The sequence below is a fragment of the Lagenorhynchus albirostris genome, chromosome 1 (genome assembly GCF_949774975.1).
Source record: "Lagenorhynchus albirostris chromosome 1, mLagAlb1.1, whole genome shotgun sequence".
In the NCBI taxonomy this organism is placed as follows: domain Eukaryota; kingdom Metazoa; phylum Chordata; class Mammalia; order Artiodactyla; family Delphinidae; genus Lagenorhynchus; species Lagenorhynchus albirostris.
Window position 1 is genome coordinate 911,046 of NC_083095.1, and position 27,130 is coordinate 938,175.

The 27,130-nt window shown below is 64.8% G+C and overlaps 2 protein-coding genes across 14 annotated transcripts in view; one reads left to right on the plus strand and one right to left on the minus strand.

The window, feature by feature from the left end:
- Positions 1-14,730, plus strand: part of AHNAK2 (AHNAK nucleoprotein 2) — a 32,846-nt gene extending 18,116 nt beyond the window's left edge. For 3 of the 13 annotated variants that reach the window (XM_060147255.1, XM_060147480.1, XM_060147608.1), the window contains exons 6-12: positions 324-508; positions 663-2,207; positions 2,691-3,677; positions 5,169-5,672; positions 6,156-7,994; positions 8,478-9,137; positions 10,650-14,730. In XM_060147255.1, the coding sequence (XP_060003238.1) occupies positions 324-508; positions 663-2,207; positions 2,691-3,677; positions 5,169-5,672; positions 6,156-7,994; positions 8,478-9,137; positions 10,650-14,276 (9,347 nt within the window). In that variant the 3' untranslated portion in view covers positions 14,277-14,730. Of the gene's footprint in view, positions 1-323; positions 509-662; positions 2,208-2,690; positions 3,678-5,168; positions 5,673-5,945; positions 7,995-8,477; positions 9,138-10,649 lie in introns of all 13 variants that reach the window. The other 10 variants (XM_060148127.1, XM_060147433.1, XM_060147692.1 and 7 more) reach the window with 10 other exon arrangements.
- A 2,733-nt stretch (positions 14,731-17,463) lies between these two features.
- Positions 17,464-25,028, minus strand: PLD4 (phospholipase D family member 4). Its single transcript, XM_060165093.1, has 10 exons — positions 24,913-25,028; positions 22,313-22,509; positions 21,440-21,623; positions 21,150-21,270; positions 20,584-20,711; positions 19,611-19,811; positions 18,807-18,946; positions 18,477-18,642; positions 18,306-18,402; positions 17,464-17,897 (listed from the first exon to the last, which is right to left on the minus strand). The coding sequence occupies exons 1-10, from the start codon at positions 24,937-24,939 to the stop codon at positions 17,695-17,697; spliced, it is 1,464 nt and encodes a 487-aa protein (XP_060021076.1). The 5' UTR covers positions 24,940-25,028; the 3' UTR covers positions 17,464-17,694.
- Positions 25,029-27,130: the final 2,102 nt, after the last annotated feature.

The window sequence follows — 27,130 nt, forward strand, 5'->3', positions numbered from 1 at the left end:
CCCATCAGGATCGGGTGCCACGACCCCACCCCCACGTCCCCGTGGTCCCGTCAGGATCGGGTGGGGCCTGAGGGGGACGGGCCACAGTGGACTCAGATGAGTCCCTAGAGACTACCTAGCCGTGTCCAGGCTGGGGCCACCCGCACTGACAGGTTTTCTGCTTGGAAATGGGGGCTCCTTCCCACCCGGGGCTCAAGAGAAGGAAGGGGCCGGGCAGCCTGAGCAGGGTCACCTCCTCGGTCACGCACCCCTGTGGACCCCTCCCGTGAGGCCCGACGAGGTCCGGGGCACTGAGGTGCGGGGACCGCTCTGTCTTCGTCTAGGGGATCAGCTGCTCAGCACAACCATATTCTTTGACGACATTAAATACGAAGATGCTCTCAAAATCCTCCAGTACTCGGAGCCGTACAAGGTTCAGTTCACAGTCAGGCGGCAGCTTCCCGCCCGGGAGGACGAGGAGGGAGCTTCCGGCGGCGCTCCGCGTGGCTCGAGGGGCAGCAAGAAGCAGGTGCGCTTGCATGGCCAGCAAAGCTGGCCCCGGCCGGGCTCCGGGTGCCCAGGCTGAGGCTGGGAGGGGACCCCCACTGCCCCCTCCCGTCCCCGGAGCCCCTGCATTCGACTCCCTGTACGGGGGCCCAAAAGGTGCTCTCTCCCTGTTTCAGGACCAGGATATCGCCGAAGGGCGCACGGAGACCCCCACGGAGACGCTGCAGGAGGATGGAGACCAGGAGAGGCTCATCTCCAAGCCCAGGGAGGGCAGAGGCAGGCAGCCCCAGAGGGAGCGGCTCTCCTGGCCCAAATTCCAAGCTCTGAAGAGCAAGCGTGGGCCAGGGCCCCGGAGGTCGCACAGCTCCTCGGAGGCCAGCGAGCGAGGGGACGTGCCTGACCTGTCCCCCACGAGCACAGACACGGAGGCCCAGCTCCCGGAAGCAGGGCCAGGCAGGCAGCGGAAGAAAAGCTTCCCGAACCTGAGATTCCGGGTGGGCTCAGGGAAGGGGCTGTCGGGCAGGGGAGCCTACGGGGGGACAGTCCAGGCTGGGGTCCTGGTGGAGACAGGGCCCCGGGATTCCGGGCGAGAGGCCTCCAGGGCTGCCGCCCATGGCGGGAGAGAGGACAGGACGGCAGGGGTGCCAGAGGCCGCCGAGCCCCCCACGGAGCCCGGCCTCCCCACTGAGGGAGCCCCCGGGGAAGGGGCCGGCCCAGCACCCAGACCCCGAAGAAAGACAAAAGAGGCCAAGGACAGGGGGGAGACACTGCCCCAGGGAACAGCCGGGCTGGGCCCAGCGCCAGGACAGAGCAGGGAGGGGGCCGGGGAAGGCACGCAGGCGCTGGAGCTCGGCATTGCCAGGCTGTCTCTGCAAGACTCAGCAGACCAAGGCACCCACCAAAACCACCAACCAGAATTCCATGTCCGCATACCCACTTTAAAGACACCCAAGTTTGGACTTTACAAAGAAAAAGTGCTCGAGAAAGAAGGAGCCGCGACAGCTCTCCAGCAGGGACCACGGCAGAGAAGGGTCTCTGCTGAGGGCACGGAGGCCAAGGGGGAGGATGCAGGGGAAGCAGAAAAGCACAGGCCTAGACAACCCCCAGTCCATCCGCCAGCGCAAGAGGGAGGAGCAACGGAGGAAGATGCAACCCAGAAGAGAGACGAGGACAGCAAGGGCGGGGGCCCGCACACGGACGAAAAGGAGGGGAAGATGAAAATGCTAAGGTTCAAGCTGCCCTCCTTTGGGTGGTCGCCAGCGAAGGAGGCAAAAGGAGACAAAGCGACACAACTCCAGGAAACAGAGAAGGAAAAGGAGAGCAACATCACAGTAGAAACGTTAGAGACGGACGTGAAAGGCCAAGGTGGACTAGAGCGAGACAGCAAGTTCCAAATGCCCAAGTTCAAGATGCCATCCTTCGGGGTGTCAGCGCCCAGCAAGTCTGTCCAGGCCGCCATGGAGGTGTCTGTGCCCAAGGCCCAGGCCGAAGTGACTCTGCCCTCGGTGCAGGCCGACGTCAAGACCAGTGACATCAGCATCGAGCTGCCCTCCACCGAGCTGGATGTCAAGGCTGCCGAGGTGGGCGTGAAACTCCCAGAGGGCCACCTTCCCGAAGCAGAGATCAAGGAAGCAGTGGCGGGAATCGGACTCAAGGGCCACCTGCCCAAGGTGCAGATGCCCAGCATCAAGGTGCCCAAGGTGGACATCAAGGGCCCCCAGGTGGACATCAAGGGGCCTAAACTGGAATTGCAGGACGCCAAGGGCGAGGTGACGACCCCCGACGTGGAGGTGTCACTCCCCAGCGTGGAGGTGGACAGCCAGGTCGCGGACAGCAAGCTGGCGGGCGAAGTGTCCCTTGGGGACAAGGAGGTGGCTGCCAGAGACAGCAAGTTCAAAATGCCCAAGTTCAAGATGCCATCCTTCGGGGTGTCAGCGCCCAGCAAGTCCGTCGAAGCCTCCTTGGAGGTGTCGGGGCTCAAGACTCAGGCCGAGGTGACCCTGCCCTCGGTGCAGGGCGACGTCAAGACCAGTGACCTCAGCATTCAGCTGCCTTCCGCCGAGCTGGATGTCAAGGCCGCCGAGGTGGGCGTGAAGCTCCCGGAGGGCCACCTTCCCGAAGCGGAGCCCAAGGAAGCGGCAGCGGGAATCGGACTCAAGGGCCACCTGTCCAAGGAGCAGATGCCCAGCATCAAGGTGCCCGAGGTGGACATCAAGGGGCCCAAACTGGACCTGAAGGAGGCCAAGGGTGAGGTGACGGTCCCTGACGTGGAGGTGTCGCTGCCCAGCGTGGAGATGGACACCAAGGCCGCGGGCATCATGCTGGCGGGTGATGTGTCCCTTGGGGACAAGGAGGTGGCCGCCAGAGACAGCAAGTTCAAAATGCCCAAGTTCAAGATGCCATCCGTTGGGGTGTCAGCGCCCAGCAAGTCTGTCAAGGCCACCGTGGAGGTGTCCGTGCCCAAGGCCCAGGCCAAGGTGACCCGGCCCTCGGTGCAGGCCGACGTCAAGACCAGTGACCTCAGCATCGAGCTGCCCTCCTCCAAGCTGGAGGTCAAGGCCGCCGAGGTGGGCCTGAAGCTCCCGGAGGGCCACCTTCCAGAAGCGGAGTCCACAGAAGCGGCAGCTGAAATTGGACTCAAGGGCCACCTGTCCAAGGTGCAGATGCCCAGCATCAAGGTGCCCAAGGTGGACCGCAAGGGGCCCAAACTGGACCTGAAGGATGCCAAGGGCGAGGTGATGACCCCCGACATGGAGGTGTCGCTGCCCAGCGTGGAGGTGGACACACAGGTCGCGGACAGCAAGCTGGCGGGCGATGTGTCCCTTGGGGACAAGGAGGTGGCCGCCAGAGATAGCAAGTTCAAAATGCCCAAGTTCAAGATGCCGTCCTTCGGGGTGTCAGCGCCCAGCAGGTCCGTCCAGGCCGCCATGGAGGTGTCCGTGCCCAAGGCCCAGGCCGAGGTGACCCGGCCCTCCGTGCAGGCCGACGTCAAGACCAGTGACCTTAGCATCGAGCTGCCCTCCACCGAGCTGTATGTCAAGGCTGCCGAGGTGGGCGTGAAACTCCCAGAGGGCCACCTTCCCGAAGCAGAGATCAAGGAAGCAGTGGCGGGAATCGGACTCAAGGGCCACCTGCCCAAGGTGCAGATGCCCAGCATCAAGGTGCCCAAGGTGGACATCAAGGGCCCCCAGGTGGACATCAAGGGGCCTAAACTGGAATTGCAGGACGCCAAGGGCGAGGTGACGACCCCCGACGTGGAGGTGTCACTCCCCAGCGTGGAGGTGGACAGCCAGGTCGCGGACAGCAAGCTGGCGGGCGAAGTGTCCCTTGGGGACAAGGAGGTGGCCGCCAGAGACAGCAAGTTCAAAATGCCCAAGTTCAAGATGCCATCCTTCGGGGTGTCAGCGCCCAGCAAGTCCGTCGAAGCCTCCTTGGAGGTGTCTGGGCTCAAGACTCAGGCCGAGGTGACCCTGCCCTCGGTGCAGGCCGACGTCAAGACCAGTGACCTCAGCATCGAGCTGCCTTCCGCCGAGCTGGATGTCAAGGCCGCCGAGGTGGGCGTGAAGCTCCCGGAGGGCCACCTTCCCGAAGCGGAGCCCAAGGAAGCGGCAGCGGGAATCAGACTCAAGGGCCACCTGCCCAAGGTGCAGATGCCCAGCATCAAGGTGCCCGAGGTGGACATCAAGGGGCCCAAACTGGACCTGAAGGAGGCCAAGGGTGAGGTGACGGTCCCTGACGTGGAGGTGTCGCTGCCCAGCGTGGAGGTGGACACCAAGGCCGCGGGCATCGTGCTGGCGGGCGATGTGTCCCTTGGGGACAAGGAGGTGGCCGCCAGAGACAGCAAGTTCAAAATGCCCAAGTTCAAGATGCCATCCGTTGGGGTGTCAGCGCCCAGCAAGTCTGTCAAGGCCACCGTGGAGGTGTCCGTGCCCAAGGCCCAGGCCGAAGTGACCCGGCCCTCGGTGCAGGCCGACGTCAAGACCAGTGACCTCAGCATCGAGCTGCCCTCCTCCAAGCTGGAGGTCAAGGCCGCCGAGGTGGGCCTAAAGCTCCCGGAGGGCCACCTTCCAGAAGCGGAGTCCACAGAAGCGGTAGCTGAAATTGGACTGAAGGGCCACCTGGCCAAGGTGCAGATGCCCAGCATCAAGGTGCCCAAGGTGGACATCAAGGGGCCCAAACTGGACCTGAAGGACGCCAAAGGCGACGTGAAGGTCCCTGACGTGGAGGTGTCACTGTCCAGCATGGAGGTGGACAGCCAGGCTGAGGGCATCATGCTGGCGGGCGATGTGTCCCTTGGGGACAAGGAAGTGGCCACCAGAGACAGCAAGTTCAAAATGCCCAAGTTCAAGATGCCGTCTTTTGGTATGTCAGTGCCCAGCAAGTCCGTCCAGGCCGCCATGGAGGTGTCCGTGCCCAAGGCCCAGGCCGAGGTGACCCGGCCCTCGGTGCAGGCCGACGTCAAGAGCAGTGACTTCAGCATCGAGCTGCCCTCCTCCAAGCTGGAGGTCAAGGCCGCCGAGGTGGGCCTGAAGCTCCCGGAGGGCCACCTTCCCGAAGTGGAGCCCACGGAAGCGGCAGCTGTAATTGGACTCAAGGGCCACCTGTCCAAGGTGCAGATGCCCAGCATCAAGGTGCCCAAGGTGGACATCAAGGCCCCCCAGGTGGACATCAAGGCCCCCCAGGTGGACATCAAGGGGCCCAAACTGGACCTGAAGGACGCCAAAGGCGAGGTGACGACCCCCGACATGCAGGTGTCGCTGCCTAGCGTGGAGGTGGACACCCAGGCCGCGGGCATCATGCTGGCAGGCGATGTGTCCCTTGGGGACAAGGAGGTGGCCACCAGAGACAGCAAGTTCAAAATGCCCAAGTTCAAGATGCCGTCTTTCGGGGTGTCAGCTCCCAGCAAGTCCGTCCAGGCCGCCATGGAGGTGTCCGTGCCCAAGGCCCAGGCCAAAGTGACTCTGCCCTCAGTGCAGGCCGACGTCAAGACCAGTGACCTTAGCATCGAGCTGCCCTCCACCGAGCTGGATGTCAAGGCTGCCGAGGTGGGCGTGAAATTCCCAGAGGGCCACCTTCCCGAAGCAGAGATCAAGGAAGCAGTGGCGGGAATCGGACTCAAGGGCCACCTGCCCAAGGTGCAGATGCCCAGCATCAAGGTGCCCAAGGTGGACATCAAGGGCCCCCAGGTGGACATCAAGGGGCCTAAACTGGAATTGCAGGACGCCAAGGGCGAGGTGACGACCCCCGACGTGGAGGTGTCACTCCCCAGCGTGGAGGTGGACAGCCAGGTCGCGGACAGCAAGCTGGCGGGCGAAGTGTCCCTTGGGGACAAGGAGGTGGCCGCCAGAGACAGCAAGTTCAAAATGCCCAAGTTCAAGATGCCATCCTTCGGGGTGTCAGCGCCCAGCAAGTCCGTCGAAGCCTCCTTGGAGGTGTCTGGGCTCAAGACTCAGGCCGAGGTGACCCTGCCCTCGGTGCAGGCCGACGTCAAGACCAGTGACCTCAGCATCGAGCTGCCTTCCGCCGAGCTGGATGTCAAGGCCGCCGAGGTGGGCGTGAAGCTCCCGGAGGGCCACCTTCCCGAAGCGGAGCCCAAGGAAGCGGCAGCGGGAATCGGACTCAAGGGCCACCTGCCCAAGGTGCAGATGCCCAGCATCAAGGTGCCCGAGGTGGACATCAAGGGGCCCAAACTGGACCTGAAGGAGGCCAAGGGTGAGGTGACGGTCCCTGACGTGGAGGTGTCGCTGCCCAGCGTGGAGATGGACACCAAGGCCGCGGGCATCGTGCTGGCGGGTGATGTGTCCCTTGGGGACAAGGAGGTGGCCGCCAGAGACAGCAAGTTCAAAATGCCCAAGTTCAAGATGCCATCCGTTGGGGTGTCAGCGCCCAGCAAGTCTGTCAAGGCCACCGTGGAGGTGTCCGTGCCCAAGGCCCAGGCCAAGGTGACCCGGCCCTCCGTGCAGGCCGACGTCAAGACCAGTGACCTCAGCATCGAGCTGCCCTCCACCGAGCTGTATGTCAAGGCTGCCGAGGTGGGCCTGAAACTCCCGGAGGGCCACCTTCCCGAAGCAGAGATCAAGGAAGCAGTGGCGGGAATCGGACTCAAGGGCCACCTGCCGAAGGTGCAGATGCCCAGCATCAAGGTGCCCAAGGTGGACATCAAGGGCCCCCAGGTGGACATCAAGGGGCCCCAACTAGACCTGAAGGACGCCAAAGGCGAGGTGACGACCCCCGACATGGATGTGTTGCTGCCCAGCGTGGAGGTGGACACCAAGGCCGCGGACATCATGCTGGCGGGCGATGTGTCCCTTGGGGACAAGGAGGTGGCCGCCAGAGACAGCAAGTTCAAAATGCCCAAGTTCAAGATGCCGTCCTTTGGGGTGTCAGCGCCCAGCAAGTCCGTCCAGGCCGCCATGGAGGTGTCCGTGCCCAAGGCCCAGGCCGAAGTGACCCTGCCCTCGGTGCAGGCCGACGTCAAGACCAGTGTCCTTAGCATCGAGCAGCCCTCCACCGAGCTGGATGTCAAGACTGCCGAGGTGGGCGTGAAACTCCCGGAGGGCCAACTTCCCGAAGTGGAGCCCAAGGAAGCAGTGGCGGGAATCGGACTCAAGGGCCACCTGCCCAAGGTGCAGATGCCCAGCATCAAGGTGCCCAAAGTGGACATCAAGGGCCCCCAGGTGGACATCAAGGGGCCTAAACTGGAATTGCAGGACGCCAAGGGCGAGGTGACGACCCCCGATGTGGAGGTGTCACTCCCCAGCGTGGAGGTGGACAGCCAGGTCGCGGACAGCAAGCTGGCGGGCGAAGTGTCCCTTGGGGACAAGGAGGTGGCCGCCAGAGACAGCAAGTTCAAAATGCCCAAGTTCAAGATGCCATCCTTCGGGGTGTCAGCGCCCAGCAAGTCCGTCGAAGCCTCCTTGGAGGTGTCTGGGCTCAAGACTCAGGCCGAGGTGACCCTGCCCTCGGTGCAGGCCGACGTCAAGACCAGTGACCTCAGCATCGAGCTGCCTTCCGCCGAGCTGGATGTCAAGGCCGCCGAGGTGGGCGTGAAGCTCCCGGAGGGCCACCTTCCCGAAGCGGAGCCCAAGGAAGCGGCAGCGGGAATCGGACTCAAGGGCCACCTGCCCAAGGTGCAGATGCCCAGCATCAAGGTGCCCGAGGTGGACATCAAGGGGCCCAAACTGGACCTGAAGGAGGCCAAGGGTGAGGTGACGGTCCCTGACGTGGAGGTGTCGCTGCCCAGCGTGGAGGTGGACACCAAGGCCGCGGGCATCGTGCTGGCGGGCGATGTGTCCCTTGGGGACAAGGAGGTGGCCGCCAGAGACAGCAAGTTCAAAATGCCCAAGTTCAAGATGCCATCCGTTGGGGTGTCAGCGCCCAGCAAGTCTGTCAAGGCCACCGTGGAGGTGTCCGTGCCCAAGGCCCAGGCCGAAGTGACCCGGCCCTCGGTGCAGGCCGACGTCAAGACCAGTGACCTCAGCATCGAGCTGCCCTCCTCCAAGCTGGAGGTCAAGGCCGCCGAGGTGGGCCTAAAGCTCCCGGAGGGCCACCTTCCAGAAGCGGAGTCCACAGAAGCGGTAGCTGAAATTGGACTGAAGGGCCACCTGGCCAAGGTGCAGATGCCCAGCATCAAGGTGCCCAAGGTGGACATCAAGGGGCCCAAACTGGACCTGAAGGACGCCAAAGGCGACGTGAAGGTCCCTGACGTGGAGGTGTCACTGTCCAGCATGGAGGTGGACAGCCAGGCTGAGGGCATCATGCTGGCGGGCGATGTGTCCCTTGGGGACAAGGAAGTGGCCACCAGAGACAGCAAGTTCAAAATGCCCAAGTTCAAGATGCCGTCTTTTGGTATGTCAGTGCCCAGCAAGTCCGTCCAGGCCGCCATGGAGGTGTCCATGCCCAAGGCCCAGGCCGAGGTGACCCGGCCCTCGGTGCAGGCCGACGTCAAGAGCAGTGACTTCAGCATCGAGCTGCCCTCCTCCAAGCTGGAGGTCAAGGCCGCCGAGGTGGGCCTGAAGCTCCCGGAGGGCCACCTTCCCGAAGTGGAGCCCACGGAAGCGGCAGCTGTAATTGGACTCAAGGGCCACCTGTCCAAGGTGCAGATGCCCAGCATCAAGGTGCCCAAGGTGGACATCAAGGCCCCCCAGGTGGACATCAAGGCCCCCCAGGTGGACATCAAGGGGCCCAAACTGGACCTGAAGGACGCCAAAGGCGAGGTGACGACCCCTGACATGCAGGTGTCGCTGCCTAGCGTGGAGGTGGACACCCAGGCCGCGGGCATCATGCTGGCAGGCGATGTGTCCCTTGGGGACAAGGAGGTGGCCGCCAGAGATAGCAAGTTCAAAATGCCCAAGTTCAAGATGCCGTCCTTCGGGGTGTCAGCGCCCAGCAGGTCCGTCCAGGCCGCCATGGAGGTGTCCGTGCCCAAGGCCCAGGCCGAGGTGACCCGGCCCTCCGTGCAGGCCGACGTCAAGACCAGTGACCTTAGCATCGAGCTGCCCTCCACCGAGCTGTATGTCAAGGCTGCCGAGGTGGGCGTGAAACTCCCAGAGGGCCACCTTCCCGAAGCAGAGATCAAGGAAGCAGTGGCGGGAATCGGACTCAAGGGCCACCTGCCCAAGGTGCAGATGCCCAGCATCAAGGTGCCCAAGGTGGACATCAAGGGCCCCCAGGTGGACATCAAGGGGCCCCAACTAGACCTGAAGGACGCCAAAGGCGAGGTGACGACCCCCGACATGGAGGTGTTGCTGCCCAGCGTGGAGGTGGACACCAAGGCCGCGGACATCATGCTGGCGGGCGATGTGTCCCTTGGGGACAAGGAGGTGGCCGCCAGAGACAGCAAGTTCAAAATGCCCAAGTTCAAGATGCCGTCCTTTGGGGTGTCAGCGCCCAGCAAGTCCGTCCAGGCCGCCATGGAGGTGTCCGTGCCCAAGGCCCAGGCCGAAGTGACCCTGCCCTCGGTGCAGGCCGACGTCAAGACCAGTGTCCTTAGCATCGAGCAGCCCTCCACCGAGCTGGATGTCAAGACTGCCGAGGTGGGCGTGAAACTCCCGGAGGGCCAACTTCCCGAAGTGGAGCCCAAGGAAGCAGTGGCGGGAATCGGACTCAAGGGCCACCTGCCCAAGGTGCAGATGCCCAGCATCAAGGTGCCCAAAGTGGACATCAAGGGCCCCCAGGTGGACATCAAGGGGCCTAAACTGGAATTGCAGGACGCCAAGGGCGAGGTGACGACCCCCGATGTGGAGGTGTCACTCCCCAGCGTGGAGGTGGACAGCCAGGTCGCGGACAGCAAGCTGGCGGGCGATGTGTCCCTTGGGGACAAGGAGGTGGCCGTCACAGACAGCAAGTTCAAAATGCCCAAGTTCAAGATGCCATCCTTCGGGGTGTCAGCGTCCAGCAAGTCCGTCGAAGCCTCCTTGGAGGTGTCTGGGCTCAAGACTCAGGCCGAGGTGACCCTGCCCTCGGTGCAGGGCGACGTCAAGACCAGTGACCTCAGCATCGAGCTGCCTTCCGCCGAGCTGGATGTCAAGGCCGCCGAGGTGGGCGTGAAGCTCCCGGAGGGCCACCTTCCCGAAGCGGAGCCCAAGGAAGCGGCAGCGGGAATCGGACTCAAGGGCCACCTGCCCAAGGTGCAGATGCCCAGCATCAAGGTGCCCGAGGTGGACATCAAGGGGCCCAAACTGGACCTGAAGGAGGCCAAGGGTGAGGTGACGGTCCCTGACGTGGAGGTGTCGCTGCCCAGCGTGGAGGTGGACACCAAGGCCGCGGACATCATGCTGGCCAGCGACGTGTCCCTTGGGGACAAGGAGGTGGCCACCAGAGACAGCAAGTTCAAAATGCCCAAGTTCAAGATGCCATCCATTGGGGTGTCAGCGCCCAGCAAGTCTGTCAAGGCCACCGTGGAGGTGTCCGTGCCCAAGGCCCAGGCCAAGGTGACCCGGCCCTCGGTGCAGGCCGACGTCAAGACCAGTGACCTCAGCATCGAGCTGCCCTCCTCCAAGCTGGAGGTCAAGGCCGCCGAGGTGGGCCTGAAGCTCCCGGAGGGCCACCTGCCCAAAGTGGAGCCCAAGGAAGCAGTGGCGGGAATCGGGCTTAAGGACCACCTGCCCAAGGTGCCTGGACCCAGCATCAAGGTGCCCGAGGTGGACCTCAAGGCCCCCCAGGTGGACATCAAGGGGCCCAAACTGGACCGGCAGGACGCCAAGGGCGAGGTGATTACCCCCAACGTGGAGGTGTTACTGCCCAGCGTGGAGGTGGACACCCAGGCTGCGGGAACCAAGCTGGAGAGTGACGTGTCCTTTGGGGACAAGGAGGTGGCCGCCAGAGACAGCAAGTTCAAAATGCCCAAGTTCAAGATACCGTCCTTTGGGGTGTCGGCTCCCAGCAAGTCCGTCGAAGCCGCCTTGGAAGAGTCCGTACCCAATGTCCAGGCCCAGGTGACCCTGTCCTCGGTGCAGGCCGACGTGAAGACCAGTGCCCTCAGCATCGAGCTGCCCTCCACCGAGCTGGAGGTCAAGGGTGCCAACGTGGGCGTGAAGCTCCCAGAGGGCCACCTTCTCAGAGCAGAGCCCAGGGAAGTGGCGCTGGGAATTGCGCTCAAAGGCCACCTGCCCAAATTGGAGAAGCCCAGCATCAAGGTGCCCAAGGTGGACATTGAGGGGCCCAAACTGGACCTGAAGGACGCCAAGGGTGAGGTACTCACAAAATACCAGGTGACTCTCCCTGGAGCTGCTGTCTCCCCGGGGCTCCCTCTGGAAGCGGCCCCTTGTTCCCAGAACCATGCCTATCTTCCCAGCGCAGAAAGTTCTGCCAGTCTTCCAACCCAGGAGAGAGTTGCAGCATCCCAGACTGACAGTCCCGCAGGCCCTGTGGACCCCATGTTTCTTGCGTCATATGGTCGGGTGAGTTTTCGTAAGTTTCATCCACCAAAGTTCGGGTTTTCTGTCCCAGAAGCAGCCGATGCAGAGGTGGAGGCCGGTGCCGGGGGTTGTGCCCCCTCTCTGTCCACTACTGGCCCTGCCCGGGGCCTGGACTCCACAGCTGTGCCGCGCAGCGCGTGGCCGTCGGCAGTGGCTGCAGGTGAGAGCCCAGCTAAAGATACTGAACGTGGAGGGAAAGATAGTCCCTTAAAAATGCCGTGGATCAAGCTTCCGTCATTCAGCTGGTCCCCAGAGAAGGGGGCGGTGCCCCCAGAGGACCCTGAATGCAGCCTGGACGACGCAGAGATCGGCGTGGCTGTGGACACGGGTCACAAGGGCGTGCCCCCTGGGTGTCCTGTGTCTGCAGTGGAGGTGGCTGTGGACGCGCTTCCGGAGAAGGACGGAGAGGAGAGTGGCGTGGGGTCGCCTGGCTGCGCTGTGCTGGAACACGCACCTCTCACAGGGCTCACTCCAGAGGGCGGGCCCGGCCTGCCACGCGGAGACCCCGCTGCTCCACGCTCTAGGCCCCCGGCAGGGGGTGGCGCCCCAGAAGGCGCGGACGTGGACCCCCATCTGCCACAGGCCCACGCTCCCCTTTTGGACTTGGCCAGACCCGACCTCAGACCCAGCAAGGCCAAGGTGTGGGGGAGCTCGTCAGCTGCTGGCCCTCCATCTCCGGGACACAGCAGCCAAGGGCACGGGCTCCGGGACGGCCCGGCAAGCCAGCCTCTCGGCGAGGCGACGGCCCCCTCGGTAGGAGACCCCCAGCAGCCGTCCTGCAGCCCAGCAGATGTGGACGCTCCCGCGGTGGAGAGCACGGCCTCGCAGGGGGGCTGGTTCAGGATGCCCGCGCTCCGCCTGCCCAGCCTCCGGCGCCCCGCCAAGGAGAGGGGGGCGGCTGGGGCTCGGGGGGCGCCAGTGCCCGCGCCTGCTGCCAGCACACTGAGGGAAGGAGAAAGCCCAGCTCCAGTCAGGGGTCAGGGGGTTCCTGGGTCAGAGGTGGAAGAAGCTATGTCCCTGCAGCCCCCAGAGGCAGGGGCAGACGAGGCAGCAGCGGAGCTCGCGTCCCACGCAGACGCAGACGTCCTAAAGAGAGGTCCTGAGGACAAACGCTCAGAGCTGCACCTCTCTCCTGCAGGGGCACCTGCTGCAGGCCTTTCCCCTTCCGAGGCCAGGGTCCGTCCAGGCGAAGGCTCCCTCCCTCTTCAGATGCCTAGCGGCAGGCTTTCAGGAACCCAGGCCCCTCCTGCTGGGCCTGCAGGACCGGGCCTTGCTGCGGGGCAGGGGCGGGCAGAGGAATGGCCCTCCCAGCCTGAAGGCCCCATTAAACTGAAGGCGTCCAGGACCGATGGGCCGTCCCAGGTTTCTGTCGTTAACATGGGTCAGCCCTGGGAAGGCTCCGTGGTAACTGTCAGACTGCCCAGGTTAAGTGTGCCAAGGTTCGCCTTTCCTGACCCCAGCTCCGAGGCCGATGTCTTTATCCCCGCCGTGACAGAAGTGCAGTGCCCGGGGAGCAGCCTTGCCCACGCCCTGCACGAGGGAAGCCCGGGAGTCTGGGGCGCCAGCATCCTGAAGGCAGGTGCTGGGACCCCCGGGGGGCAGCCTGTGGCCCTTGGCTTCTCCCCGGAAGCTTCCCCCATTTCCGAGGTCAGAGTGCACGTTCAGCGTGCGCAGGGAGAGGGCCCCGAGGTCGCCGTCCACAGCAGGGCGACGGCAGAGTTGGCTGACCTCTCGGGACCCGAGGCTATTTCCACCCAGGTCGTGCGGCAACTGGAGATCCCCGCGTCTGAGATCCAAACGGCTTCTTACGGATTCTCGTTGCTGAAGGTGAAGATGCCGGAGCCCCGCACGCGGGTGAGTGTCCGAGACTCCCGGCTGAGGGACGGGCTGCAGGAGGCTTCCCAGCAAGCCGCCCCGGGAGCAGAGCCCGCCTCTGGAGGTCCGCACCCGGACACCGCAGGACCGTCTGAAGTGATCTCGCCCAGTGTCAATGTGCCTGGACAGCCAATGTTCACGCCCAAGGTGCACTCTGGCCGCCAGGGTGCCGACAGCTGCTCCGACAGGGACGAGGGTGCAGAGGTTCTTGCATTTCCCCCTAAAGAAGCCGGCGGGGAGGCAGCTAGCTCCCCGGCAGAGGAAGGCTCGGCTCCAGGACAGAAACCAGGAGGTAGAAGGTCTGGTCTGTTCAGGTTCTGGCTTCCGAACATTGGCTTTTCTTCCTCTGCGGAAGAGCCATGCGCTGATTCCAAAGGCGAGGCCCGCACGGCGGCTGCCCTCCAGACACAGCCTGGGGCACGGCCCGAGGCAGAGCTCCCTAGGAAGCCCCAGAGGGCAGGCTGGTTGCGATTCCCCACATTAGGGCTCTCCTCCTCTCCCACCAAGAAAAGCGAAAGCTCTGAAGACGAGGCAGGTCTGGCAGAGCAAAACGCCCAAGAACAAGCGGTCACGTTCTTTGATGCCCCAGAAAGCTTCTCTCCAGAGGGCGAGGGGGCCGGGGGGCCGGCGGAGACTGCGGGCGCCAGAGCGATGGCCACGTCCACGGCAAGGACGGGGCTGGTCCTGCTGGAGCAGGACCCAGAGGGCGGGAGGCACCTGCACCCGGGCCCACCACAGAGTGAGGACAGACGGACAGACGAAAGGAGGCCCAGCGAAGCTCCCACCGTGAGGACGCGCGTGTCCACCTTGATTCACAGCACCGAGAGTGAAGCAGAGGTGCCCGAGAGCGGCGGGGCCCCGCCCTCACACAGCCCTCCCGAAGTGGGACCCCAAACACGCCGGCCTCCCACAGCCTCAGCAGCAGAGGCGGCACCCGGACGCCCCACGAGACCCCAGCCCCACCCGGGGTCCTGTGCCCCTGACGGTCTTTGTTAGACACACGTTACTCGAGATCCCTGCCCACCAGGCCCTCGAGAACACAACTGCTGCTTGGAGAAGGGGCTGTGACGGCCGTGGGTGCAGAAGTCGTTTGGGGTTCAACTCCTGTCCTGCTGCTGCCTCCTGGTGAAGGTCGATTCGCTCTTTCGGGCAGAGTCCGGCGTGTTCCAGGAGACCCCACTCCCTGCTCGCTTGCAACAAGCTCACTCCGCTGTTGGATGCCTGGCCGCCAGCACGGCAAATGCACGCGCCCTGGGCTGGGGGCGGGCGAGCCAGCAGAGGCCGTGAGTTCCCACGGGACGGTCTGTGGGCGTCCGCTTGCCCGCGGCACACACCACCCCCGCCGCGTGCCCGGCCCCTCAGTGTACCCGCTGCGGCCAGGCTGCAGACGGGACCTGTCTGGCTGCTCCCGGGACCCTGGACGGGCAATAAATCCAGTGCTGCTTCCCCAGTGCTGACTGTGAGGTGTTTGTTCTGGTTGGAGTCCATCCCTGCGCTCCCCCACGCGCTCCGTCCTAAGTTGCTCGGGAAAGCAGAGTCAGGGGCGGCTCACTCATCCGTTTGTCTGTCCAGACCCTCCTCTGAGCCAGCGGCTGCGAGAGACCAAGGGGAAGCAGGCGAGGGCCCAGGAGTCCACAGTGTGGCCGGGGAGGCAGCGCAAGGCGTGGGTGGTGGGCACAGCAGGGACAGCACACAGGGGCCCTTGGCCTCGGGGGCCGGGGATGGGGAGCTGGGTCCTCGGCCGCGGTGGGGGCCCATCTCAGAGGCTTCCTTTGCCGTGGTGGCCCTCCACCCCAAGCAGCCCACGGGAAGCAGATTCGGAACAAGTTGGAGGAGTTTCCTATGAACTTCCAGGGGTCAGACCTCCTCCCGGCTGCCTTCGGACGCCCCTCAGGGGCCCGTGGGCACGAGGCACTCGGAGTGGGAGCTGGAGCCTATCCCACCTCCCTTCTGCTTGGAGAGGAGCCGCTGCCCTCGTGGCTGCGGCTACAGGAAAAAGAGCAGGGCTGGGCAGGGCGGGTTGGGGGGACGCTGGGCCCAGAGGGCATCCTGCTGCCCCCGAGGCTACTCCCCCCACCCCCTCCCCACGCTGCCCTGAGAGAGCCTGGGAGGCTGGGTCCTTCCCCCTGGCCACCATGGGAAGTCCCATCTCCCATGGCCGGCTGGGAAGGTCCCCCAAGGTAGGGGATGTGGAGCCCTTTGGAAGGTGGGGCGGGGGAGGGAAAGCTCAGTGGGGACTGGGTCCCGCAGTCAAGGAGGCTGCAGTGGCCTCTCCCAGCCCCAGCCTCGCCCCGCCCATCAGACCGACGTGGGGAGCACAGCCCCCTGGGAACACTGCGGTGGGGTCTGCCTGGCTCCGTGGGTTTCGTTTCTCTCTGAACCCAGAGTCAAGGCGTGAGATATCGTAGCCTTGAGCAGGCGGCTGTCAGCCTGTGGGGAGCCACTGACAGCACAGGCCCTTCCACCTTCCGTGTGGCCTCTGTTCTGTGTGACGTGTGTGAGCCACCTGCCCTGTGTGACAGCCTCGCCACAAGCGAGTGGCTTGAAACAACACACACTTACGACCCCCCGTCTCTGGGTCAGGAGTCCAAGCGCAGCTCAGTCGTACGAGGCCGCCATCGAGGCACTGGCCAGGCTGCCTCGTCTCCAGACTCAGCTGGGGGAGGAGCCACCTCCCACCCTCACAAGGCTGCTGGGTGCAGGTTGGGTGGCTGAGGGCCCTGTTTCTTGCTGGCGGGAGGCTGGAGGCTGCTCCTGGGGCCTTTCCACAGGACGGCTCACGGGCGTCTCCTTCATCACAGCAAGGGTCAGCCCCCGGCAAGATGCTGTTACCACCTCATGTCACATAACCACCTCTGCGCGTTCTACCTGTCGCAGGCGAGGCAGCCAGTGCCCTCCCTCGAGGGAGGGGTCACACAAGGGCCTGGGTTCCAGGGTCCCAGGAGGCAGGGTCTGTCTCCCACACCCCAGAAGGGGTCCCCGGCCTCTCGCGCCTCATCCCCGGGCCTCCTGTGACGGGGGTCTGCCTTGGAGGCCTCTGAGGCTGCCGCTGAGGTGTGGCCACCAGACCCACCGTGTGTGAAGGGGGCTTGCGCTGGCTGTGGCCTTTCACCCTGTTGCCCCGCCACAGCCTGGTGCACAGAGCCCTCCTGGACCACGGCCCATCAGCCCAGGGAGCAGCGGGCCTGGGGTCTGCTGCTCCTGGGGCGCTGGCCTGCAGCACGCTTGCGGTGGGAGTGGCGTGCCACCAGGGGAGCTCACGCACAGACCAGCACCCAGGGGCCCTGGGCGCGTCTCAGGCCGCGCGGAGCCATGGCGCTCTCTCCAGATCCCCGCGGGTCTGGGCAGGGAGACGGGCTGGGTTTGGGGATCTTCCTCACAGACGAGGACCCAGTCAGGTCTCCCTGGGGCCGAGATGACGCGGGAACTGGGGAGCAGCGGCCCGGGGTGGGCCTGGGGTCCGCTCGCTCAGCTCCCTCAGCGGCCAGGGTCTCCTGGACATTGAGCCAGCCCCCAGCTCTAGCTTCAGGTGCCCTGGGGGCCTCTGCGAGGGCAGGTGGGCTCTGAAGCCGAGGTCAGAAACCAGAAGGTGGCGAGGCCAGGGCCGAGACAGGCTTCTGACCCAGCATTCCTAGCAGAAGGGCCAGAACCGAGTTGTCAGACCAGGATTCAGCTCCTGCCTCTGCAGGGCAGGTGCTGGGCGAGGCCCAAGAGAGGGTGAGCTCCAATGGGGCTGCACCCAAACCCCATCCTGGCTGGTGTCACCCTCCCCCCAGCTCAAACCCAGGTCCTCTCCACCCTACAACTCTACCGCCCGGTTCCCGGCCCCTTATACACCAGGACTGGGTGCCACGGGCAGCTTGGCCTCTACAGGCCTGGGCCCACCACCCCAGGCGCCAGCCCTGCCCCCATCAGGCCTGGGCCCACCCCAGGCGCCAGCCCCACCCCCTGCTCTGTCCCTGGGTTCCTGTGGGCGGGAGGCTGGACGCTGGGGAGAGTCACGGGCTAGCATGGCGGAAGCCCAGCCCCGCCTCGATGTGGCCTCGTGGACACAGGCGCCTCCCAGGTGGGTAGAGGCTGAACTCCAGCCTGGGGCTGAGAAGGTGGGACGCAGCCTGACCCAGGACTCACAGAAGAAACAGGGAGGCACACAGTGGTGTAAAGGCTCCGTGTGTGGGCAGGAATTGCGGCTCTGTGGGAGCCAGGGAGGGCATCCTGGAGGGCTCCGTGGAGGAGGTGGGGGTTTAAGAGGGGCAAGATTTGGAGAGCAAACAGTTTGCGCCTGCCCTGCATTGGGCAGTCCTGCTCCTGACCAGGGCTTGTGCGGATGGAGCTGCTCGGGGTCCAGACTGGGGGCCAGGCAGGGAGGCCTGGTCGGGAACAGTAGGGCTCCGCAGCCAGGAAGAACTGGACGTCAGCCCTGCCAAACACAGTCCTGGCCCTGGGCCTGTCCGTCCAGGCCTACAGCGTAGCGGGAGCTCCAGTCTCGCTGAAACAGTTGCCGCAGCTGCCCCTGCACGGTGGCCGCCCCTGGCTGGGCGCTGGAGGCCCTCTGGCTGACCACCAGGCCCACACCCGACGTGCTGCTGAAGTAATCTTCGGACCAGTTGGAAGTGCCTGTGGGCGGAGATGCTGGGTTACTGGGCCGCCTGGGGGGTCCTCTGCTGTCTGGCCCAGCCCGATGGCCCCAGCGGCCACCCTGCCGTGGTCCGACTCCAGCCCTGCAGCCTCTCTGGCGCCAAGTGCAGCCCGCTCTTCACGTGAGGGACTGCACCCCAGCAGCCCACGGACTCAGTGCTCGGGGGGCTCGGTGCCAGGAGTCCCCACCTGCCTCCATGGGGGAGGGCCTGAGCCCTTTAGCAGATCCCCGCCCGGGGTCCACGCTGGACGGAAGAACAGCGCCCCCTTCAGCACCCGGCCTGGCCACCGCAGGGCTGTGTGCCCTCTGCTGGTGTCCGCTCGCTCGGCAGCCCACGAGGACTCAGGGGTCCTGAGCCGCTGCCTGCAGCCCTCCCCCCTGCTCACCTATGTAGGCCGCCTTCTCCGTGACCATGAACTTGCTGTGGTTCACCCTGCTGAAGGGGATGTTGGAGTGGTTCCTCACGGGCACAATGAAGACTTTCTTGGGGGAACAGAGAGGGTGTGTCAGCCAACAGAGAGGCTACTTCCCGGCCCGGCCAGGGGGTGGGTCCTCACCACGTCCACGAACACGTTGGCTGCGGGGTTGCTGAGGGCCTGCAGGGACCGCAGGTAGGGGAACATGCTGGGGTCCGTGTTGAGCCAGCAGCTGACCAGCAGGCGTACGCGCACGCCCCTGCTGACGGCCGCCACCCGCAGCGCCGTGTCCAGCACCGGCCAGTACCTGGGGAGGGGTGAGGGGGAGGGTCAGGGTCCTCAGGTCAACCGGGCCCTGCGCACACACCCCGAGTGGGCAGGGGTCCTGGTGGGTGAGGAGACAGGCCAGGAGCTGCCCACGGGCAGAGAGGCCTCCCCTGTCCGGGGCCACCCGGCTCCCTCCTGGCCTACCTGGCGGGGTGGCTGAAGCGTGTCGTGGGGAAATACTCCATCACCGAGGCATAGATGAACTCCTGGGCGCCCCCTATCACCGCCAGCAGTGCGTCCAGGTCCCAGGTGCGGCCGCTGGGGCAGAGTGCGGGCGGCGATGCCTGTGTGGGCAGAGAGGTCCCTGAGGGCACTGCCCACCCAGATCTGAGCCACTGGGTCCCTGGATCCGTGACGCCGCGGTGCACCCACCCTCCAGCACTGGGAACCAGGAGGAAGACAAGACGTCGGGTCTAAACAGGGGCCCCGGGCTGGCCTGACTCCAGAGAAAGCCCCCTGCGCGGCTCAGCCTGGGTCCCCACATCTGGGGAAGCGTCCCTGCCTCCGAGGCAGGGTCTCCACTGTAGCCCAGCGCTGGGGTAGCTGCCATGTACCCTGAGGGGGGCCGTGGCTGGTGGGCATGACCGCCCGCCCCTCAGTCCCCCTCTCCTCCCCCCAGAGTGACAATTGCCTGATGCACGGGTCCTCCCCCACCCTCCCTGGTCCTGAGTCAGACCCCATCCAACAGTGTGCTCTGAGGCCCCCAGGGCCACAGGACGACCCCCACAAGCACTCAGGTGGTTGTTGGATGGATGACGATGACCGCGTCCTCTCCTGGGGCCGGGCCTGCCCCTCCGCCATCCATGGCACCAGGTCCTGGAGCCGTGGCCCCGAGGACCTAGCAGACTCTGGGCTGTCTGCAGGGCAGGCCCAGGGTGGGCGGGGCTCCCTGTGCCTCTGGCCAGCCAGGAGAGCAGGGGCTCCAGTCGGCCCCCCGACCACTCTTACCGAGAAGTAGGCAGTGGTGGGCACCCCGTCAAAGTAGTCCCGGAGGGGCTGGAAGCGGTTGATGTGGGAGGAGAAGCTCCGCGGCCAGGGTCTGGGGAGGACAGCCTTCGGCACCCCCAGCACCCAGTAGGTCCGGAAGGTCTTCTGCAGGTCCCGGGCCAGGCGGCTGCAGTTGTAGATGATGGCCCCGAGCTCCTTCACCTGCAGGTACCGGGGCAGCGCTGCGGGAGGGCCCTGGGGCCGCGTGGGCCCCCTGGGCCGGGGGTGCCGGGCAGGTGCAGCCATCGCCCGTGAGAACCCATAGTAGGTGGTGCGTGGGGGGGGGGCGTGGGGTGGGGTGCGCGGGGGGGGCCGTGGGGTGGGGTGCGCGGGGGGGCCGTGGGGTGGGGTGCGCTGGGGGGGGCCGTGGGGTGGGGTGCGCGGGGGGGGCCGTGGGGTGGGGTGCGCTGGGGGAGCCGTGGGGTGGGGTGCGCGGGGGGGGCCGTGGGGTGGGGTGCGCGGGGGGGGCCGTGGGGTGGGGTGCGCGTGGGGGGCCATGGGGTGGGGTGCGCTGGGGGGCCATGGGGTGGGGTGCCCTGCAGGTCCCTGTTCTCCTCAACATTGTATTCCAAGGGCAATACGTGTTTATTACCAACAGACAATAGAAAACGCATAAATGCACAGAGAAGAAAGAAAAAAAAATCCCTCTCCACTGCTAAGCGGCAGCTGCTGTCCCCGTTTGGACTCACGGCCAGAGCACTGCTTTTCCTAGAAGGGGTCGCGCTTTGTCTGCATGGGTTCCCGGATAAGGTGCCGCGAGCATCTTTCCGGGCGGTTAAATGACCTCCCGCAGCAGGAGCTCAGTGACGTTAGAATCCCGTAACCCGTCTGCGGGTGCTTCTACCACAGCGATGTTACAGACATGGCCACTTCCCCCAGGGTGGCTGCCCACATGGGAACATGGGGTCTCCCCTCTCGGGGCTCAGGGACTCACCTGTGTCAGCGACCGCCAGTCCATGTTGGCGCTGCCCACATAGACGTGCCGCCCATCCACGACCCAGAACTTGGAGTGCAAAACGCCACCGGTGAGCCTTCCCATGGGCACGTGTCGCACCTGGGCACCTGACGAGGGTGCAGGACGGTGCGGTGAACCCACTTCGTGCTGAGCCAGATTCTCAGCTCTTTCTTTGCAGTTGGGTGGATTCCTTTCTCCTCACAGCAGTCCTACTCAGTTGATGCTGTTATTCCCATTTTACAGATGGGAAAACTGAGGCATTGGCCAGCCTCGGTCCCTCCAGGCAGCCCGGCTCTGTGAGGATTGTCCCTGCTGCCTCTGGCTCCCGGCCAAGCCACCACCCACAGGTTGAAGCGGCTGGGCTCAGCAAGGCCCGGAGACCACCCTGTGCTCTGCCCCCTGGGAAATGACACGTCCGGCTCCCTGGAACCAGCCCCCGGGGAAGCCCACTTGAAGGCGCTTGCGGCGCTGGGCTCCCGGCCTCCCCCTAACGGGCGGCCCCACTGCTCTCGCCCGTCCCCAGGCCCAGGACGGCAGGAACCTACCTCGGGCCACCAGGACCTGCAGGTCGGTGGAGTTCTGGACCAGTGTCGGGGTGCTGGTGGCCACAGCCAGGGAAACGTTTCTGTCCAGCAGCTGCTGCAGCTTCTGCAGAAGGGCCTCTCCCTGAGAGAGCAGGCCAGCGGTGAGAGGCCACCCCCATCCCACCAGAAAGGGCCCAGACTTCCCCAGGAGGCCGCCTCTGACCGCCCACAGATGTGCTGCCCGCCGGGCTTGCTGTGTGCCTGGCCCCTGGACGGCCCGCAGCCTCCGAGTCAGGGGAGGGGTGGCGCACCAGCCGGGAAGAAGAGTCATTGACCCCAGTGTCGGGCCCCGTGAGGGACCAGTAGAAGGAGGCCACGTGGACACGCTCCCGGGCGGCGTCCAGCAGCTGCAGCCAGGCCTGGGCCAGGGGCTGGGCAGACGGGCTGCCTGGTGCAGGCGGCAGGTCCTGGGGGATGCTTTCCACGAGGACAAGCCTGCGGAGGGAGGTGGCAGGCGTGAGCGTAGGAGCCACCAGCCAGCCTCACCTCACCTGTTCCGTCCCGTCCAGGCTGAGGGTGCAGGGAGGGCGCTGCAGGCCAGACTGGGCAGGGCAGGCCTGACACCCAGGAGCACCCCAGGGAGGGGCCTGAGTGGGGAGCCTGAGAGCAGGGAAGTTGGGGCCCAGGCCCACCCCAAGCCCAGGTGCTGTCTGCTCAGGGCTGTCGCTTGCGGAGCCCGGCAGAGGTGTTGGGTCTGGGCTCCTGCAGCTGTGGAGGCCTTGGAGACGCCCGGGCTGACCCAGAAGGGAGGGCTGGGCCAGTGGGGGTTGGGGGTATGCTGGGGGTGTGCTGGGATTCCAGGGCCCCCCAGGGGGCGGGAGGGGCGGGGGCTGCGACTCCACCCCAGGTAGGACCGGGGCTAGCGGCCTTGTCGGAGTCTCTGGGTGGCAGCCTGCGTTTGCTGCAAAGAGCGCCCCAAGTCGTCCCCGCCCCCGCCCCCACTCCGGCCCATACAGTTCGGGGCTTCTCCCCCTCTCCCGACCACTCCCCCTGCCTCACAGCCCACCCTCCCCGGAACCTGCCTCTTCCAACAGGAGGTGGCAGAGGGCGATGCTCGTCCCGCTGGGGAGCCCCAGGGGGAAGGCAGGCGGTGGCCACCCTGCAGACCTCACAGGCTCACTCACCGGCAGGAGTCGTTCTGCTGATGCCGCCGGGCCTCCCCTCCCAGGGGCGCCCAGGCCAGGCTGGAGCCAAGGCCCTGAGACGTGGTGGGCCCTTCCTCAGGGTGCACGTGGCCCCAGGTGGAGGGAGAGAGCGCTTGCCACAGCATGTAGGTGAGGGTCACCACGCTCAGACACAGCAGGGCCAGAGCCCCCCGCACCTGCAACCGGAGGAGGGCGTCACCACGGGGTCCCTGGGGCGTGGCCGTGCTCTTCCGGGTGGGCCTGATGGCCTCTCCAGCGCTGAGACAGACCGTCTCTGCTGCCGCTGGGCGGGGCTGGCGAGGACGGGGCCACGCAGGCCAGAGCCCACCGCCGGGGCGCAGCCCGGGGCCGCATGGTCACTGGCCATCTTCCCAGGTCCCCCGAGACAGGGCACGTGGCAGGTGCCGGGCAGCCCTCCAGTCAGGGTGCCCGCTTCCCCCGTGGCTAGTTCTGTCCTTGCCACTCTGGCCCAGGGGTCCTGTGAGGCTGCTGAGCCCCCTCCCTCAGGCCCCCAAGTCCCACTGGGCGTGCCCCCCTGTCCCGTGGGCTGCGGGCTGGCGTGGATCGGGGCCACGCGGGGGCCACCAATGTGGTCTGCATAGGCATCCGCACCTGCTTGGGGCGACCTGGCATCACCCACAGCTCCAGGCCCGGCTGCAGTGGCTCCACAGGGTCTGGGCAGCTGGGCACAGGGGCCACCACCTCGTGGGGACCCTACAGCCACCCACTCCTGCCCACGGTCACGCCCTCAGCACAGCCTGGCCTGAAGCTGGCGAGTGCCGTGCCCATCACTAGTGCGCGTGCATATCTGCGTGCGTGTGTGTGTGTGCGCCCCGGTCTGTTCCCGGGACACACGTGACCCGCTGCTCTCCCTCTCGGACCCCCTCTCAGCGGGCATGTGTGTGTCTGAATCTCAGTTCCTTGTTTCAGTTACAACCTCAACGAGTCTGATGCCACTTCTGCTTTCCAGCTCGGCCCTCTCAAGGCTGGCCTGTAAACAGCTGCTTCCCTTCCCGGGCTGGGCGCCCCCGTCCTGGCCCCTTGCAGCCCCTCCTGGGCGCCAGGCAGCAGCCCTTGTCCTGGCTGGGGAGACCCGGCACAGAGAGAGTGTTGCTGTTCACGGGGCTGGGGGCTGAGTCGGGACGCCTTGATGCTGCCAGCAGGGCTCTCCCAGTGCAGCAGGACTCTGCAGCCCGCTGGGGACGGAGGACGCGTCTTGTCCCCTCAGAGTGGTCACTCCCACGAGGAGCTGGAAGCCAGGCCGGCTGGGCCCCGGCTGGGGTTGGGCCGTTCCCCAAAGCAGCCTCAAACGCCACCACTAGTGGGACGCTCCCGAGGTCAGCGCGGCCCCCCTGAAGGGCAGGGAGGGGCCCATGCGCAGCGACAGGGACCCCCCGCCCCGCCCCACCCGGCCAGCCAAGCTCCGAGGCATCCGTGCGGGGTGGGTGCAGCCCTCCCTCCTGGCCTTGGTGGGGAAGTGGTCCCTGCGGCCTGGGGCCTGGGCTGCGCTGCCTGCATGAGTGCAGCTTGGCCATGCGCTGGGGCCCAGGGAGCAGGTGTCCTTCCACAGGACACGCTGGCCCGCCTCCGTGTGGGGAAGGGGCGGCCATAGGAGCTGGGCCTGGGGGCTGCATCTGCCCTGAGCGAGAACCGTTACTGGGAGGCGGGGGCCCCAGAAAGCAGAGTGAGAGAGGGGGACTCAGGCAGAGTGCCCAAGGCCCGGCGCCCCTCCCTGCCAGGAGCCCCCATAGAGGGGAGTCAGGGTGCTTCCCCACCCGCACGCCGCAGAGGAGCGCTCGGGGGCCTGCCCCTCCCCTGCCTGCCTGGGGAGGGCTGGGGGCCGCATCAGGCCTTCACAGTGAACAGGCCCCAGGCCCCTTCACTGACCCTCAGGAGAGGCAATCGGGGTGTGGTCCTGGGCGGGGCCCCAGGGCCATCCTTGGACAGATGCTGCGTCTGCCGCACCGCCCGGGGCCCCAGGCGGACAGGAAGGTTGGGGCGCGGCAGCCCTGCCCCCACGGCCCCCGTCTGGGACTCGGAGCACGGCCGAGGCACCTGCCGGGCCACCCATCCCCTTGGGAACTACCGGGGCCTGGGGAGGTCAGCCGTCCAAGGAGGCTCTGGGCAGCTGCAGCCCTGGGGACCCTGCGTGTCCAGGGGTGGGGCTGGCTGTTGGGAGAGGATGACCCACTAGCGCTGGCATCTCAGGGCCGTGACGGGCTGGGAGACTCCCATGGGACAGCTCTGAGCTCCCCCCAGCCCTGTGCTGGGCAGCTGTGGGACCCTGCAGGCATGGGTGAAGGGGTGGGACTTCCTGCCGCGCAGGGCATGTGGCACAGCTGCCCAGCTCAGGCTGGGGCGGAGGGAGGGCCTGCTCTGAGCTCTCTAGGAGACCCCGAGGCCCTGGCGGTCCTGGCTGCACAGACTGGCAGAGGAATGGGTGCTCTGCAGGCCTAGCTGGACTTGATGACCCTTTGGGCCCAGGGCTGCTGGCAGCACGGGGCCAGGGGGCAGTGGACCAAAGTCCCCGTCTCAGGACCTTTGGCCTGACTCTCCCCTCTGGCCTCACCGGCACTTACCTCCGGGGGTCCTGCCTTGGCGTTCATCTTGGCTTTGCCACAGACGCAGGCCCTCAGCTAGCCAGCGAGCGCCCGATCAGGTCCCACCTGCCTCCTCTCTGCAGCCTGCTGCTTCCCCTTCTGGCCACTTGCTTTTCTTCCTGAGTACCTCCCTCCACGCCCTTGACAGACATCTGGAAGTGGGTGGGCCAGCCAGGGGGTGGGGCTGAAAACTTTCACATCCAGAGAAAATCCCTCCCCACCCCCCAACCCCAAGTCACAGGCTTATGCATCTGAGTTAGTTTTGGTACCGAGACACTTGACTTGAGGAACCAGGGCTTGAACGTTGTTTTTCTCCATCACACTGAGCAGATTCTGGGGCTGGCAGCCTAGGGATGGTGTTGGCTCCACAGCCATCAGGAGCCAGGTCCCTCCAGCTCTCAGCTCCCAATCCCTAGGGTTGACTGGCAGCCTCATGGCCCCATAATTGCTGCTGGAGCTCAGCCATCACCTCATGTTCCTAGCAGAGCATAAGGGATATCCCAGAGGAACCATCCTGGAGGTCCCACAGGGCACTTCCATTTATGTCTCATGATTCAGAACTTAGTCACATGGCTGCATCTAGCTGCAAGGGAGGTTGGGAAATGGAGGCAGCTAGGACCCCCATCCGGGAGAACGCAGGTCGGTGGCTTACTGGGCTGCCTGCAAAGGCAGGCCTGGCTATAGTTCGCTGGTGCTCAGCCTGGGTCCCCAGCAAGGATTTCTGCCTCCGCCTGCCCCATCCCGCCACCACCCCGCCGACCAGGACTCTCTGAATACAGGACCCTTTCACCCCCTGCCCACCCCATGCCCCCTGCCCCCCCCCCCGCCCCCGCAGACAGCGGCCTTTAGAATAGCCCTTCTCTTTGCTTTTTGTTTTTGGATTTGGTTTTCTTTTCCTCCCTTCGGCTGCTCTCTTCATTCCTTCCTTTTTTTTTTTTTTAAATAAATTTATTTATTTTTAAATTTCTGGCTGCGTTGTGCCTTTGTTGCTACACACGGGCTTTCCCTAGTTGTGGCAAGCAGGGGCCTACTCTTCATTGCGGAGCACAGGCTCTCGGCACACGGGCTTCAGTAGTTGTGGCGCGTGGGCTCAGCAGCTGTGGCTCGCGGGCTCTAGAGCGCAGGCTCAGTAGTTGTGGCGCACGGGCTTAGTTGCTCCGCGGCATGTGGGATCTTCCTGGACCAGGGCTCGAACCCGTGTCCCCTGCATCGGCAGGTGGACTCTCAACCACTGCACCTCCAGGGAAGCCCTCTGGATTGTTTTTCTTATTCCATTTTCTCCTATTCCCTTCATTCTAGGCTTTGGGGGATGATGCTTTGTGATGGAAACTCACACAGAGGCAGGGGAGGATTCTTTGCCCTGGCCACCCTGTGGTCCGGCAGGTCACCAAACAGGTCCTGACCAGTGCATTGTGAGTGAAAGGGCGTTACGTCAGTTCTCTTCTGAAGCCTTTAATCCCGAGTGTAGGAAGTACCGCTCTTCCCTCCTGTCTGTTCGGGGCTCTGACCGTGCAGCCCCGATGGGAGAGCTCCTCGGGCTCGATCGGCAGCAGACTTCGCATCAGCAGTAACTGTGCTTTGGTTGTGCTGATCCACCGGTGTTAGGAGGTGGTGTGTTTCCACACGACTCAGCTTAGCTTTACAATTTTGCCCCACAGACATGAGAAGATATATACATAAGAAACATCTTTCCCTCTTCCTGAACTACGTGAGGACGTCTGAATACTTCAGCTCCAGTGATCTCCTCCTTATATTCTGCTGTTGTCATTTTTTTTCTAAATTCCAGCTTGTAATACTATTATTATTATTATTTTAAAACCCCAAAGGGAGTTCCCTGGTGGCCTACTGGTTAGGATTCCGGGCCTTCACTGCCATGGCCCGGGTTCCATCCATGGTCAGGGAACTGAGATCCCACAAGCCGTGCGGCACAGCCAAAAAAAACAAAACAAAACAAAAAGAAACCCCCCCAACAAATTTTGCACCTTATAATTATTTTATCCACTCAGGGTGTGTTTAAGAATTACTCACTTTTATGGATTTATCTACTCATCATTCCTTCTTTTATTTCAGAGCTTCCCTCTGTGATCACCGTCCTTCTTCCCGAAATAATCTAGAAAGGACTTTATATAAAATTTATATTTTAAGGCAGGACAAGAAAAAATTAAACGTAAAGTTCTCTCTCTGTGTTTGTTTGGGC